At 32.8% G+C, this 16,964-nt stretch overlaps 1 protein-coding gene across 2 annotated transcripts in view; it reads left to right on the top strand.

Moving 5' to 3' along the window:
* CSMD3 (CUB and Sushi multiple domains 3) overlaps positions 1-16,964 on the top strand; it is a 1,575,929-nt gene that overhangs the window by 690,196 nt on the left and 868,769 nt on the right. For both annotated transcript variants that reach the window (XM_031954893.1, XM_031954946.1), the window contains one exon: positions 6,679-6,803. In XM_031954893.1, coding sequence (XP_031810753.1) covers positions 6,679-6,803 — 125 coding nt within the window. The remainder of the gene's footprint in view (positions 1-6,678; positions 6,804-16,964) is intronic.

The following is a 16,964-nucleotide window of genomic DNA, read 5'->3' as shown; positions in this document are numbered from 1 at the left end:
CATACTTTAAGGATTAGGGAATTATTTTTAAATCTACAAAATTTCCACTACTTTCTAGGCACATTGAATCAATTTCAGAAAAGAGAAATAAGGAATAATTAATTTAATTTTGTTCTGATACTTTTTTCATCATTCAATATTATATTATACTTTTCTAGGTTGTAAATTGTATTATGGTAATTTTTCTACCCTCTCATTCTATAGGAGTAGAAACATAACCTCAGAATTGCTAATATTCAATTACTTACTTTTGCAATTGTTAGTTTGCATACATTTGAAATAATGCAATTTTAAAGGATTCTACAATGGCTTTACTGAGGTCATTTTGGTGATACTTATTTTCTGTATATTAAGTATTTCCATTTTGCAGTGCAAGCAGGGAATTCAGACTCTATGATTTTATATAGTATCCTTCATGCTCAATAATTTCTTCTCATACAATGCTAATTTAGAAAAATACACATCTACTTTATTGTAAGATTAGTTCAGCTAGTAACAAGTTGTGTGGAATTTTATATCAAGCGTTAGAGCCAACTGAAAAATCTAAACATGCAGATTCACTTATTGGATAATGATGCTAATTCTTTATATCTGGTTTCTAATCTTAGGTATTTAGTCTGTACTTTCTTCTTTCTAGAGGTTTCTAAGTACATTTCATTCTCATTTTATTTGATTCTATTATATCTTTTTAATCAAGTTTTTTAGGTTAATACTCAAGACAATATAGCAGCAAAAATACTAATTTAAAATAGTTATATTAAAAAAAATTTTTTTAACCTTGCTTAACTTGAAATCACCATGTGCCTCTATACTGATGAATATCACTGTAAGACACTTTGAAAAGACAGAAGTTATCCAACATGGCCACAATGAAGGGGAATAGAGGATTTATGATTGATGTTATTATATATTTTATGTTTTTTAGTCAATTAGGTGACTTTATTGGGCAGCTTAAATATGTGTTTTATGACATTGATAATACTTAAATCTTAGAAAAGTATTTTCAATAGAGTAGTTTTTCTCATTTAGATAGAGGGCTTATCTTATTTGAAGCTAACAACAAGCCCATGAATAGGAAACAAGATATTCTAGTACACATTTTTAGTTAAGGAAACAGACTAAAGAGATGAGTAATGACAAACATAAATAAATCCTTGTTGAATTGAAATATGCTTCCATCATTCACAAAGATAACAAGAATATGAAGTAGAATTTTATCTCAGGTCTTTTGTATTCTAATAAAATACCATAGTCATTGACATAGCTAGATGGTTTAGTGGATAGAGCATGAAGCCTGTAGTCAAGAAGAACTGAGTTCAACTTTGATCTAAGACACTTTTTAGCTCTTGGGCAAGTCAATTATCCTCTGTTTGCTTTGTACTAGAAAAGGAAATGGCAAATTACTCAAATATCTTTGCCAAGAAAACCTAATGAGCAGTATGATCCGCAATCATGAAGAACTGCACAATCTCCACAGCCAATACTCCAGTTTACACATAAAGGTTTTTTTTTTCCTTCCATATATCCATGTTTTTATTGTACAGGCCTTTCTATCACATTTTGAAATGGAACATCTGGATAGATTTTGACTATAGGATGAGGTATAAACTTGAATAATCAATAAATATTCACGAAGTAAATATTTATTAAGCATCTATTACATGGTAGGCACGATGTTAAGTGCTAAGGATACAAAGAAAAGCAAAAGAGAGCATTTGCCCTCAAAAAGGTCACATCTAATGAGGGAAGCAAAATGAAAACAACTGCATACAAACTAGTTATGTAAGAGATAATTTGCAGATAATTTAGAGAATGAAGGCCCTAGAATTAAGAAGGATTAAGACAAACTCCCTCTGGAAGGTGACATCATACCTGGTATTTGAAGAATACTCTCTATCTGAAAGAAGCCAGGAGACAGATGAAGAAGATAATTCCATCAGGGACAGACAATAAATATGCTTGGATTTGAGAAAAGCAATATATTATTTGAAGTAGAGTAAAGAAGTCAGTGTAACCAGACCAAAAAGTACATGGAGAGATGAAAGGGGAATTACAAAATATGGGGTTGTTGGAAAGGATTATGAAAACTTTGTGTTAAACAGAATTTATAATATTTGATGCTATAAGTGATAGAAAACCACTAGAGATTATCCCCTAGCAAAGTTATATGCTCACACCTGAGTTTAAAGAATAATAGGAAGAGGCTTGTGTAAGGTACAGCAACCAGCAGGCTATTGCTACAATCTGGGCATGAGGTGATGAGAGATTATACCAAGGTGATAGCAATATAAGAGAAAAAAAAACTATATATGAGATCTTATACAGATAAAACCAATAGATCTTATCATCAGACTAGATAAAGATGTTAAAAGATACTGAGGAGTTGAAGATGGCATCTTGATTATGAGCCTTAGGGACCAAGAAGATGGTGGTACCCTCTATAGTAATAGGGAAGCTATGAGGAGATGAATTTTTTTGGGGGGAGATAATGGGTTGAGTTTTAGATGTGGTAGCTTTAAGGTAATAACTAGAAATCCACTTCAAGAAATCTAATAGAGTTAAAGATGTAAGGGAAGTTAGAACTAGGTAATTAGATTTGAGAACCATTAGCATTGAGATAAAAAATAAATCCATGGAAGCTAATAAGATCATCAAATGAAATATTATGGAGTGATAAGAGAACACAGCATAGAACCTTATGGAATATCCACTGTTAGTGAGCATGACCTGAATGAAAATCAGCAAAAAAAAAAAAAAAAAAAAAAAAAAAAAAAAAAAGGAGACTTTTAAAGTCATATACTTAGGAAAATCAGTAGAAAATACCTACAACCTTTAGAGAATAGAATATCAAGGAGGAAGGAGTGACTAGCAGTCTGTGTTTGCAGAATGGTCAAGAATGAAGAATTTGGCAATTAAAAGTCAGCAGATAACACTGGAAAGAGCTCTTGCTGAATGACTTCAATTTTTTCCAGTAAAATATGAGGCAAGATTCTCAGCTGGAAAGATAGAGAGGTAAAGGGAGCTATGACAGATTTGAGGAGGCACGAAAAGGTTTGGACAATCTGCTATAATAAATAAAATAATAAGTAAAATTTGGATTTGGTACAAAAATATTGTCTTGCATCAGTAAGGGCTCAGTTGAGGCTTTGCAATAAATTAGTAGACTCAATTAAGATAGTTTTGTGTTTTTGTTTTCCCCTACCTTGACTTAGTAGAATGTGTATATGAAGATAGGTAGTTATCCAAGTATAAAACTTATAAAGGTAATATTCATATGATAAGAAAGAAAGAATTTTAAGAAAAGAGGACAGTGAGCTGGTTTACACAAAGATTAAAATGCAAAGTGAAGGAGAGTATGTGTAATGTAGAATTGATGGCCCAAATGAGAACCTCCAGGAATAAACATCCTGGAATGGATATAGAACACAATTTGGAAAAAGCAAAGGAAGAAGTGATCAAATAAAAGAATTTCACAGTTCATGAATGGGCAAGAGATGCATTTGTGGGTAATGGAAAGATTAAGAACATGATCACCTTTGTCCATGTCTGAATTGGGGGTAGAGAAATGTCATGGGAAATGAATAAATTGAGGAAAGAGGAGGTTAGCATGTTAGAGGGACTCTTTCTCTGTTTCTCTCTCTCTCTCTCTCTCATTCTCTCTTCTCTCTCTGTAAATATCTATATATCTATATATAGATATATATAGATATGATAAATATTGAGATAGATAGATAGATGTTGAGTGAAATGAGCAGGGCCAGGAGATCATTATATACTTCAACAACAATACTATATGATGACCAATTCTGATGGACCTGGCCATCCTCAGTAATGAGATGAACCAAACCAGTTCCAATGGAGCAGTAATGAACTGAACCAGCTACACGCAGCAAAAGAACTCTGGGAGATGACTAAGAACCATTACATTGAATTCCCAATCCCTATATTTTTGCCTGTCAGCATTTTGGGTTTCCTTCAGAGTCTGATTCTTTTTGGACAGCAAAATAATGGTTTGATCATATATATTTATTTTGAATCAAATTTATACTTTAATATATTTAACATCTAATGGTCATCCTGCCATCTAGGGGAGGGCGTGGGGGGAAGGAGGGGAAAAATTGGAACAAAAGGTTTGGCAATTGTCAATGCTGTAAAATTACCCATATATATAACTTATAAATAAAAGGCTATTTAAAAAAATAATAAAAAAATAAACTGGAAAAAAAAGATAGATAGATAGATAGATACTCACACTATTTAAAGCTCAAAGGTACCATAGTGGTCCCCTTATCTGATTACTTGATGTATAGAAGAGGAACCTGAATTCCAGAGAGAAAATGTAACTTGTCTAACATCTAAAAGGTGCTGAGTAGCTGAGAAGGTAGTTTGTAGTCATGTCCTCTAATTTCAAATACACATTCTTCATATTATTTTATGCTTTTATGGACAGACATGAACGAATCATCTCTTAGTGTTTTTTTTATGAAGAATCTGATAGATATCTGTAAATACAATTGTTACATGAGTATAAAGACAGAAATTTGAGGTTTGATTTCATGAAAGACACTAGATTAGCTTACAATAAATCATTAAACTCATTAACACCTTCTTTTACCATGATGTATATATTTCCTTAGTCTCAGAATCATAGACTTATAAATCCCCCTAAGTTAGAAAGTAGCCACCTATAGTAAATGAGATAAAAGTGACACATTTTTTGTTGTAACAAATTTTATCCTAAGTAAAATGTGAAGTATATTAAAATGACTTTAAAATCTTTTCAGTGATCTTCTTAACCATTTTTTTAAAGCCTCCCTTTGCCACAAACTTCCCAAGGACTTAAATTTGTAGTGTATTCTTATTCCTAACTGTCAATACTAGTGTTTCTGAATTATAATTTAAGTACTATGGTTTTTCCCAATAGGGACTTGGGGAGGATGCCAATCATAAAATCTATATGAATTATAATTATTATTATAATTATATTATATTATTATAAGATAAATGAAGATGTGAAACCCAAAGAGTTCACAATTCATACACAAGAAGAAGAAAATATAAATCTGCATTAAAATAAGTTTGGCATTGATTGGGAGAGAGATACATTAAAGATGGAAAAAAGACAAAAACCTTGATGGGGAGGAATCAAGACAATGGAAAAAGCAATATTCTTTTCCCTTGTGACTGTTAGGCTATGAAGATATGATGGTCTGTTTATTTACAATGGTCCCAGCTGCAATTTCTCAGCCTAGTGCCAATTGACTAGTGCCTGTCCACAAGGGCCTTCTGTATACTCTGGGTCTCATATTTCTGGGAAATAGGAGAACTCAAAATCACAAGTTCAAGGGACCTTTGCCCCTTGAAAAGGTACTGGATGAATTTTCCTTATTAAGGGTTACAAATGAAAATCGTCCAATACCTTTCCTCATATTCTACAACCCAGTCAAATTAGTCTTTTTATTGTTCACTAATTACATATGACTCTGCGATTTGTACTTGATGTCTCCCATGTAGAGATCATTCTTGTCTAACCTCTATCAGAATACCTTTATCAGATTTTCAGATGACATAAAGCTGCAAGAATTAATTAAAACATATGGAAAAGAACAAACAGTGCTCATGGGAGCCACCTACTAAGTGAAACTTTTCTTTCTGAAACCCTATTACCCCAGCTGGTAATGCCAACCACTCAGAACTTCATAATTTTGTCTATATTTTTCATATACTCATAAATGATTTTATAATATTGTCTCCCTCAAGAGAATGTAAGATCCTAGAAGAAAAGGATGTTTCATTTTGACTTTTGTATAGCCAACTCTTAGTCATTTTTTTCATAAAAGCTTTTTTATTGACTGTACACTTGATTTTTTCCTTGTACTGTTGTTTCTTTTTTTTTTTCTAATAAATGTATTTATTTTTAGTATACATTGCTTTGTAATTCATGTTGGGAGAGAAAAATCAGAGCAAAAGGGAAAAACCATGGAAGAAATAAGCAAAAACAGAAAAAAGAAGTGAACATGGCACGTGCTGATTTATATTCAGTCTTCTTAATTCTTTTTTCTGAATGAAGATGGCATTTTCTATTCAAAGTCTATTGGGATTGCTTTGGATCACTGAACTATTGAGAAGAACCAAGTCTTTCTTATTTTATCATCACACATTCTTGCTGATTTTTGTGTCTAATGTATTCCTGATTCTGCTTGTTTCACTCAGCATCATTTTGTGTACATCTTTTCAGGAATTGTACACTTGATTTTTTGAATTCAAGTATAATACTTGATATTATATTTTGATCATAAATTGCAAGACAGGTAATGATATTCAGCAAAACTATAAAGATAGATTGGGACCAGGCTGTGAAAGCCTTTAAGAGTTAAACAGAAGAAATAATATTATATTCTACAAACAGTAGGAAAAATAGAGTTATTTGAATAGAGGAGGAACATAATGAGAGTTACATTTAAGTAGCATTAGTTTAGTAGCAATGTTTAGCATGTAATGCAATTCTGAGGGACTTAAACCAATTAAAACAACTAGAAAGCTGGTAAAGCAATCTAGTTTAGATTTGCTGCTACATGAATGATAGAACTACCTGTGAAAGTCTAATTCTGAGTTGAAGGCTATCAATTATCTATTTTAAATGACATTCAATTTTTATTTATCATTGTTGACTTTTAGCCTTGGAGCCACTGTGCAGTTCTCTTGTGATGAAGACTATGTTCTACAGGGTTCAAAAAGTATCACCTGTCAAAGAATAGCAGAAGTCTTTGCTGCTTGGAGTGACCACAGACCCGTATGTAAAGGTAAACCCAAGACTTTCCAATGTGTACTTCTTTATAGTAACATAATTATTTCTGACTCTTTTTGCTGAATATATAGCGCAATTTAGCACTTCTAGTTACACCTTATTGTAACCTTTGCTTTAGAATAATTCTCTGTGTAGTTTTGCTTTTCATTATTATAAAAAGATTATAAAATTTCAGATTTTTTTAGCTTATGCTTCTTTGCCAAAATTTAGTACAAATTTAGTTCTAGAATTGATAGTACTCATTTGCGAAAGTGTCCAATACTTGTAAAGGAAGGATTGGTCATACAAAGTTTAAATGAATAGAAGCCACTGGTTGTGGTAATATTGCATTCCTCTAATAATTATGGATATGCATAATACATTTATTAATACAATATAATCCAATATTATTCCACTTAGGGTAATAGAATGCGTTTTTTCAACTGTGTAAATATTCTTCTGAGTTGGCTATATGAAATGCATTTGCATTTGCATAATTTTAAGTCTATAAAGCCTATAAAAAGTGGCCTGAGGTACCATGTGTATATTTATATTTATTTAATTCAAATCTGTGATTTCATTCATGTGGATAAATTCCTAGGTGGAAACTAAGTTGAATGATGCGAAAGAGCAATTTGTCTCTTGGTTACAACTTAAAATATTTTCCTGTGTTATGAACAGTTGTAAGGTATATACCTGTGGCCAAATAATTAAAATATGTCAGGGTCAAGACAGGGCCCAGTCCCCTATTCACTCACTATGCAGCACTGTCTTCCTCTCTTTCCTCCTCTCATACAAGTTTGGCACTTGTATAAACAGGATAATAGAGGCAACATAGCTGAAGCAGTAATTTTAACTTTACAACGAATTCCACTCAGGAGTTTGAGGAAGGAATTGATTGTATGTCTATTTTATAAGGGTTTTTTGATGGAAAAATACTTTCCTTTCAAGACAGAAGCACAAAGATCAAGTGTCAATTGTTTTACACCTTAGACAGATTATTAATATAACTGCTACTTGTTCAATGAATGGTTGAACAATCAAGAAGTAATAATTTAAAGAGCACACAAAAAATTTTTAAATACTAAACTGCAAATTGAAAAAAATAAATTAATGATTCTTCAGAAATTTATAATACATAAACTTAAACAAATAAGCATAGTGATTTCTTTTGAAGCAGTTTATGCTTTTAGAAGATTATTTCTCCCTAATTTATTCTGTGCCATTACTTACCACAATCTGCTCCAAATCTCCTCCTCTATTCTCAAATTTTTCATATTACCCTTCTTCTCTTTCTCAGCAAAATGTATTGTTTTATTAGATTGTAACCATTACTATCCAGTACCCCACAGCTGAAAGGCTAAATATAATGGATTTCACTCTTTCCCTGGATTCTCCAGTAATTTAAGAAGTTTGGAGGGGTGGCTCAAATATTAATTGTCACCCCAATTTTAGGAGATATTGAACTCTATCGCATTTCCATTTAGCCACTTATCAGTCAGATTAGATTATCTGAAAGAATATTTATTTGAAAGTCATATTAAGATTGAATTTCCAGGGGACATAACTTCTCTTATACCAGGAAAGAGAGAAAATTGTGTCATAGTTTAACTAAGTCCCTATTTAGAGAGCATAGACCCACCAAGTTTTGAGTCCAAAGAATTACTGGAATGGCAGGCTGACCTCTGCCTTTTCAGGGCTTCCTTCTGGACTAGCAGCAACATCAAGTCTGGAATATGTCTCTAAGATTGCCACAGCTTGGGGCTCTGGGAACTGTACTCTCTGTGCTTATCTAAAGCAGACAAAAGAAACAGATCAAAATTCCAATCCCATTTCTTAGACCTGTGAGGACTAAAAAGGAATGTGCAGGGAATGAAAGAAATTGCTCTTCTCTCATTCCAGCTTAATTCATGGCTCCTATACTGTGGATATTTTTATAAAATTATTAATTTTAATTAAAATTATTTATAAAACTTACAAAATGTATTAACAAAATACCTAATACAGGGAAGCGATGTTAAAGATGCAGTCCATTCCAGTGATATGACCAATAAGAAAAGATTGTTCCTATCCATGTAGTGAGGGAAATCAAGATACCTTCTCCTAGAAGTAGGTTTATGCCGTCTCCCACATGTCTGATACTTTTTTGATAATCTGTACATTGACAAGGTCCCATTATACTTTACTAAGATAAGAGAAGAGATTCACTAGGAGCCATCCTTCTTTTACATCTCAAGACCCCTTATTGTCATCCCACATTCTTTCCTGTTTTAATTTATTCTCCAATTAAGAGGTAGCCCTTCTCTTGACCAAGTCCAACCCCTATGCTTTTAATCCCATCCTTTTTTATCTATTCTAAAAAGTTACCTACATAATCATCCCCTCTTATATTTAACATCTTTATACTCCTTTTATATAATAATAATATAATAAACTCCTTTATACTCCTTTCCTTCTACCTACCTTCTACTTCTTTCCTTCTACCTACCAGCTTTCACTTGTTCTTAAGGAAAAAAACTTTCTTCTGACTCTACCTTCTCAACAATCTATTATCCTTTATTTCTCCATTATAATACTCCAAGAAAACAAAATTATGTTAACTTGTTCCACTTCCTCTCCTGTCATTTATTCATCAACCTTTTGTGATATATTTTCCAAATTCAACATTGACTTAACATTGTTATCTAGTATAGAGGGATAAAATTCTGAAAAGGTATACTTGAATCCAGAACAGCAGAGTACTAAAGGGTAAGTACCTAGTCAATGTGAGGTAAAGGTTTTATAAACATATACGTAAATGACATGGTGATGTGATGGCTCTCCTCAGGATTGCCACCTGCTGAATGTGGTGTGATGTAGTAATTGTAGGGAAGGATCAGAGGGCTGAGGGAGAGAGTCAGAGTCTCTCTGTCCCAGTATGCTCAGCAGGGAAGACTTCAGGCTCCAGACTCCAGAGTCCAGGATCCATCTTTGATAAGCCAAGTGTCAGCTTGCCTACCTCCTTCACTTCTCCTCCTAAAGACTAAGGACTTCGACTAATCCTGACTTTGACTGATCCTGAGGCCCTCCAGAGAGCTAGCAAAGACATTATACCCAGGAAGTTAAAAGTGATCTAATTGATGATCTTTGCTTAACAAATATTTTTCTTTACCTCCACAGTTTATGATGCTATTGTTAAGTGCCTCTTATCCTGGGTACTCACTTCCCTCTGAGTTTGAAAGACACATTGCTTTCCCTGCATTTATTTCTTTTCTTCAATCTCTTTTCTGGATATCCATTTATATCCCATCTCCAAACTGTTAGATGGCCTATAGTCTCAGTCATGGACTATTTTTTGATCTCTCTTTCTACATTTTTTTCTTGGTGATCAACATTATCTATATCTCCTTTACCTTTATATAATACTTGTCTCTCTTCTGTTCTCAATTCTTTTTGTCAGCAGCACTTTGGGCATTTTACATCCCCTGAACCAAACAAATTACAATCGTTGCTTCTTTCATTACTTTTTTTTAATTTTCAGCAAGTCTTAAAAGTTGCTCTTTAAAATGACTCTCATTAGCCTTTGATTTCCATTCTTATGTCCAGTCTTAAACCAAATTCTCAGCAACTTATATCGACATTATGGAATTTGTCTCATGACTAGCAAGTCACTTCAATTTTTCTACTTCAATCAATGTACCTTTCAATTTTGTTTTCTAACTTGATCATTTATTATACTACTTTCATATTGTTTGTTCAACCAACTACAATGTTATTTCTCTTATATTATGTTTAGTTCCCAATTTTATGTCCCATGGACTCTATAGAATCATCCCTCCTTATCCTTCTGTTTTTCTTCAGTAAGCTCCATTTGTATCATAAAATTTTGCTTCTAATGCTCAGGGATGCACACAAGCAGTAGCAAAATGGATATCAGAGAGAAAGGAAGAGCAAGGTGGGGGGAACTAAGAACTAAGCTGGTTTTCTGGAGGTCTTTGGACCAGCATTTGTTTCAGCAAAGAAATCACTATGAGAATAGCCAAGGACAAAGTCCAAATTCTTTACTGTCCCCTTACCTAGGGCTCAGCTAGCTTTCTGGAGGCCCTTCAGACCAGCCTTGGTCTCAGTGGGGAAAGCAGGAGGATAGGCCAGCCACCACGGTGGGGTGAGATGAAGTGAATCTGTCTCTGAGTATGAGGGCTTATGCTCCAGCCTCCAGCCACCACAAAGGTGGGATATGGAAGGAATGTGTCTCTGAGTCCAACCCTGGCCGACTTTGTCCCAGCTAATATGCTCTATTTCAGTTAAATTCATTCATCATACTGAGTATAAACCAATCATTATATCACTAGGGAACAATTATTTGTTGTAAGATTAAATCAATCTTACTAAACTAGAGAACTATTAATCACCATGTTAAACTAGATAACCATTGTCTCATCAATTCTACCTTGTAAGAATCCTTGTTCCTTTGATTTCCATATAATGTCAAGATCCGGAAGAAAGTCTCTTAGAAAAAAAAGAAAAACTCTTACTGGAAACTTTATATGAAAATATGATCAAAAGTTACAGATGGATGGATCATTAAAGGAAATGCCCTCAAAAATGAGATCACTTGTCCATTAAAGTATAGAAAGATAATTGTGTCTAGTTGTGTCATATATATACTAATCTTATCTTCTCTTGTAAAGTTTAAGTCCCTGAAGGTCGAAGATCATGTCTTATACTTCTCTACTTTTTATAACATCTAATAAAGTTCCCAGAATAGGTTCTCAGTCAACACCAATTCATTGATTTAATTTCTACAGTTATCTATTTTTTCATATTGCATCTCATGAAACAAATTGTGTATCTCCCTATGATTCAATAATCATAGAAATGTTTATGGTATTTATCCAATACTTCCATGTATACCATGAGTATTGATTATGATTTTTTTGTTATATATGACATCCTGCCTCTGGAAGATAGTGATATATATGCAGGATTTGCATTCAACAAGTATTTACTACGTTCCTATTATGTGACAGGAATTGTAGAGGTCACTAGCCATTTGCCATAATATGTTCAAGATACTAATTATGCTATAGAGTTTGTCTCACAAAACACATTGATTTTCTGAGTATTCTAGAGATTAATTTAATGGAGGGTCCAAATTTCTATCTTTTCCTCACATACTAAGCATTTTTTTTTATGGATAATGAAGTAAAGCTCTCCTGTTCAGTCATGCATTTTTGAGTATATACTGAATGGGCATGAAAAAAAATGATTGTCATAGTCATGGATAATTTGCTTAAATTAATGTGAATAATATAAAAAGAAGCAAAAAAAAGTTTCAAAGAGCTGTGATTTCTTTCACTTTTTCTAAACTGTATAATAATTATGAAGCTTAAAAAATTTACTGTTTTTTTTAAACTTAATTCATCTTTGTAACCTTCTGGACCCAGTACCTTATATAATACCTTGACCATCTAGATCTTCAGTAAATCTCTATTGAATAAAGAGATTTTAGGAAAACGGAATTGAAGGGCAAAAATAGCTTTCATCATATATCTGTGCCTGGAGATATATGGCCATAGGAAGTCATGCAAAACCTGAACAAAATGGGAATATTTACCCAAAAGCAAAAGTGTACCTGCTGAAATTTACCAGGCATGATATCAACATAGCTAGAGACAGAATATCAAGATGCTTTCTTGAACATTTTTGTCTTTTTAGCACAATGGAATACTGTTAGAGAGATGATGCATATTAAGAAAGTTATTAGCAATTAATAGAGTGACATATGGTAAAAAGACAAACAAACAGATGGTCTGGATATGGCGTTTTGTCACAGTAAATGAGTAAATGTTTCTTTGTGGTCATTATTTTTGTTCAAAACACTACTTTGACATTTTATTATGTTGTATTCATTAATGAATGATTTTTACTAAGCTCTAAAATTAATGAATATGTTAATATATAAATCATTGGTATTTAAAGATGTCATCTAAATATTAACTTGAAGGAATATTAGCAGTGATGGATTTATTTATTTTTATTAGGAAAGGTGGGAAAGGTAATGTGATGTAGTAGATATTGAATCCTTATTTGGTTAAATCTGGGTTCTATTCCTGCCTCTGATATTTACTAGCTTTGTGACCACAGGCAGAAAAGTTCTCTTTATGATATTTAGAGAACTCTCTAAAAACATAAATTGTAGAGAGTTCCAATACTAATGAAATCAAAGTTGTTGCTGTTGTTTTAGTTATTTTTTTTTGTTTTTTTTTTTGTTTTTGTTTTTTGTCCAAACCAGGAATCTCATTAGGCTAGAAAACTGGCTGTATGATAACTCCCAGCTACTGAAGAACAGGGTATCATTGTAATTTATAGTCTTTAGAGACTTGGATATATTAAATGACTTGTCTCCATGATGAAATACCCAGTGTATTCCACTATTAGTATGTGAATCCAGATCTTCTGATACCAAAGTGAACCTTCCATATAATGCATAATGATACCTTTAACTAGTAAAGATAGGGTGTAATATTGGTTAACTACTTTAAAGAATTATGGAATTATACATTTTGAGGATGCCTTTTCACCAATGAATAGATTAATTTAGACAATTAGTATATGTCCAATGTGAGTCCAAAAGACTTTGCAAATATCTTATTTATGTTAAATCACTCAATAGACTTGGGAAAAACTTGAATTCTTAAGGACCATGAAGGCATTAGGAATCTTAGAAACTTCTAGTGATTATAAATGTTATAAAAGAAGACAGTTTCTACTATAAAAGAGAGATAATATGCTATATTTGATTTGAGTAAGGACACATGTTCAAATTCTGCTTTTGTTACTAGCTGTGAAATGCTAAGTAAATTATTAAACTTTCCTAAGACTCAGTTTTTTCATCTATAAAATGAAAGAGTTGAACTAATTGTTCTCTGGGGACTCTTAAAGCACTGGAGCTATGACCCTTGAGTGCTTTATGCCTTCCATTGGTATAGATTCCACAATTTTATGTAAATTCAGAGTAAATGAATGGAATAAGCATATGGAAATTCCTGATAACTTGAGAAAATAATTTTACTTCATTTCTACTGACCATGAAAATAAATCAGAAGTACATCTTACAGAATTTCTCAGTTAATTGATTGCCACAAATACATTCCTTTCAGGCTCCTACCCAAACATTAAGCTCATTCTCATTCTTTTTCTTCTTATTCTTCTGAGAGTAAACAGGGTAGATGTGAAGATGTAAATAGACCAAAAATTGGCAGCTGGTGATAAATAAACAAGGATCATAGTTTTCAGGAGCTTCCTTGAGGGCACTAGAGAATCATTTAACAGTTCATTATGGAACTAAACTGAAAAAGAAGACTATGTTACTAAAGGAGGTGGAATGAAACAAAGTTTAAAATGATTCTGACATTTGCTGAAATTTTCCCTGGAACTAAGCAAGGAATCTTGTTTCTTTTTAAGTCATCTGGGAACAGTTGACAAAAGACTAAATAACACGGTAGTGTTCCTGAATGGTGCCTACTCTACTGTACCACCAGGGAGTAATGTACTCATCACATATGAGTTATACATATGATATACATGTTTGACAGAATGCTAAAGTGCCCTTTAGGTGCACGTTCATTTCACTAAAGGAAAACACCACCTCATCAGGCACTCTCACTGGGCACATACAAAAAGACAGGAATACATTTTCACACTAGAAACGAGAAATGAACTCATTTTAGAAGTTGTCATGTACTGTCAGCTGGAAGTGTGTCAGAGTCACTCTAGAGATAAGTATTTCTCCAGGAGAAATGAAATAGGGTCACAAATGAGAGTGCTGACACTTCATTTACACTCCAGCTGTCCTCTGCAGCCACTGTGAGCTTATTTACCCAAAGGAAAACAAGATGAGACAAAAGTCATTTTGCAGAATGGAAAATAGTTTTTATATAAAATCAAATAGCAAATTAGGGCTTTAGAGGACATGAATTTTGTTTAAAGCTTATCAAACCCAGATTACCATGGGTAAGCCACATCAAACTTTCTTTTCTCCAAGAAAAACTGTTGTGTGGCCAAAAGAACCCACCTGTTATGTGACTTCTACTGGCTGAATGTTTTAATTACTTTTCCAATGGAAAGTTATATTTTTTCCTGAAGCCTAAACCACAATGAAAGACAGTCTGTTGACTTCTTGCTGAGAACTTATTCATATGCATAATATTAGGAATAATCAAAATTAACTAGATATTTTATTAATTTCTGGGGATTCCTTAGATCAAATCATGCTTTTTAAAGTAAAGTAACATTTATTTTTAAAGAAAAATAATATCAGACTTTTCAAAAATTCTTTTTTTACATTACTTTATTTCTTGCCTTTCTGCCACCCAATTGTATCTTTCTAACCAGTTCAACAACAATTAAACATTTTTTAAACAAGGGAACTACCCAGCACAACTAAACAACACATCAATCAAATCTACACTTTAAGTACTGTTCCACACCACTTCAAAGAGAAAACACTGTTCTACAGTTCTATAAAGAAAAGAAGGGGAACAAACTCTGGTAATTCTTTTGGGGGGCTTTTATTTTTATTTCCTTTGCATTAACATCATTGTTTCAATTATACATATTTTTTCTGGTTTTACTTACTTTACTTTGGATCAATTCATATGTCTTCCCATGCCTCCTTATATTCTTCATATTGATTGTTTTTTATAGTAAGGCTACATTTTATGACCTTTGTGTACTAAATTTTTTTTAGATATTTGCATCTTCCTTGGTTTTAGTTCTTTATTGGTATAAAAAATGCTGCTTTGAATATTTGGGTGTGCCTGAATTTTTTTTTTTTTTTTTTATCTTTGACTTCCTTTGGTCATGTTTTGGGTTCTGAGTCGAAAGTTATGGGCATTTTATTCATTTTAACATTTTTTTTTCTAGAATGTTTAAACCAATCCATACTTCCATGAATAAGTTTTATATGTTTGCTTTTCATTATCCTATACAAGATTAATCCCATCTTTTATTTTCTTTATCATTTTCATGGGAAATTGAAATGATACCCCACCCTCTCACTTATTAGACCTTGCCACTATGAAAAAGCTGATAAGGGGTAAGAGTATTGATAATAATGGTTTCTTGCCTCCCAGAGCAAGGACTAGTAGACATAAGACATTTATGGAATAATAAGGATGTCTGATTTTTCCCCAAAGTCTGTGACTACTGAAGCTCAATTAGCACCTAGATAACAAAATATTTTTGTTGTTCCTTTTGTTTTATAGGAAATTATCTTTCTATACTTTCCCAACCAAAGTTCCTAGAAAATGGCACTTTAAACTTTGTAAAACTTTACATATGTTATTTCATATGAGATTCATAACAACCTTGTGAGGTAGACGATATTACTATTATTCCTATTTTACAGATAAGGAAATTGAGATTAAGAAGAGCAATGGGACTTACTTAGAGAAACACAGCTAGTGCCTGAGGAAAAATATTGAAGCCAAATTTTTCCTGACTCCTAGGTCAAATATTCACCTAGCAGCCTAGACCCTCTTCTCTCTCTCTCTCTCTCTCTCTCTCTCTCTCTCTCTCTCTCTCGTCTGTTTTCTCATCTAGTAACCATACATTAAATCAACAAATCTGTAAATCTAGCCCTGATTTCTCCCCTGATCTATATTCTCAAGTCACAAACGTTTTTCTACATTTTTTTCCTCAACTACCTCAAACTCAAAATGGGCAATGAGCAGATCATGATGTTCCTTTACCCCTAAACTCATCCCTTTCCCCAAACTTTTCCATTTACACTGAATGAAACAACATCCTTCAAGTAAACAAGTTCCAAAACAACAAAATCTTTTTTAAAAATATTCTCTCCTTCACAATTCCTAATAAAAATTTATAGATACTATCTTATCCTACTTCTTTGGTTCTGATCTTTACCTTGTCTGAACTATTACAATAATCTGTTATTTGGATTTTGTTTCCAGTCTCTTCTGTGTACAATCTATCTTCCACAGAGTTTCCAAAATGATATTTCTATGACATGTTTAAACATGCTCCTCCTTAGTCCTGATGATTTAACACTTTCAATATGACCTATTGCCTCCTGAGTAAAACTCCTCAGCTTACTAGAGGTATAGAAATTACAACTGAGACTATAAAACAAGAAAGAGGCTCAACAAGATAATCTCTGGGCTTATTCTATATT

This window comes from Sarcophilus harrisii, chromosome 1, assembly GCF_902635505.1.
Source record: "Sarcophilus harrisii chromosome 1, mSarHar1.11, whole genome shotgun sequence".
Lineage (NCBI taxonomy): Eukaryota > Metazoa > Chordata > Mammalia > Dasyuromorphia > Dasyuridae > Sarcophilus > Sarcophilus harrisii.
The sequence above is the reverse complement of the archived record's forward strand: the minus strand, read 5'-3'. Positions and strand labels throughout refer to the sequence as shown.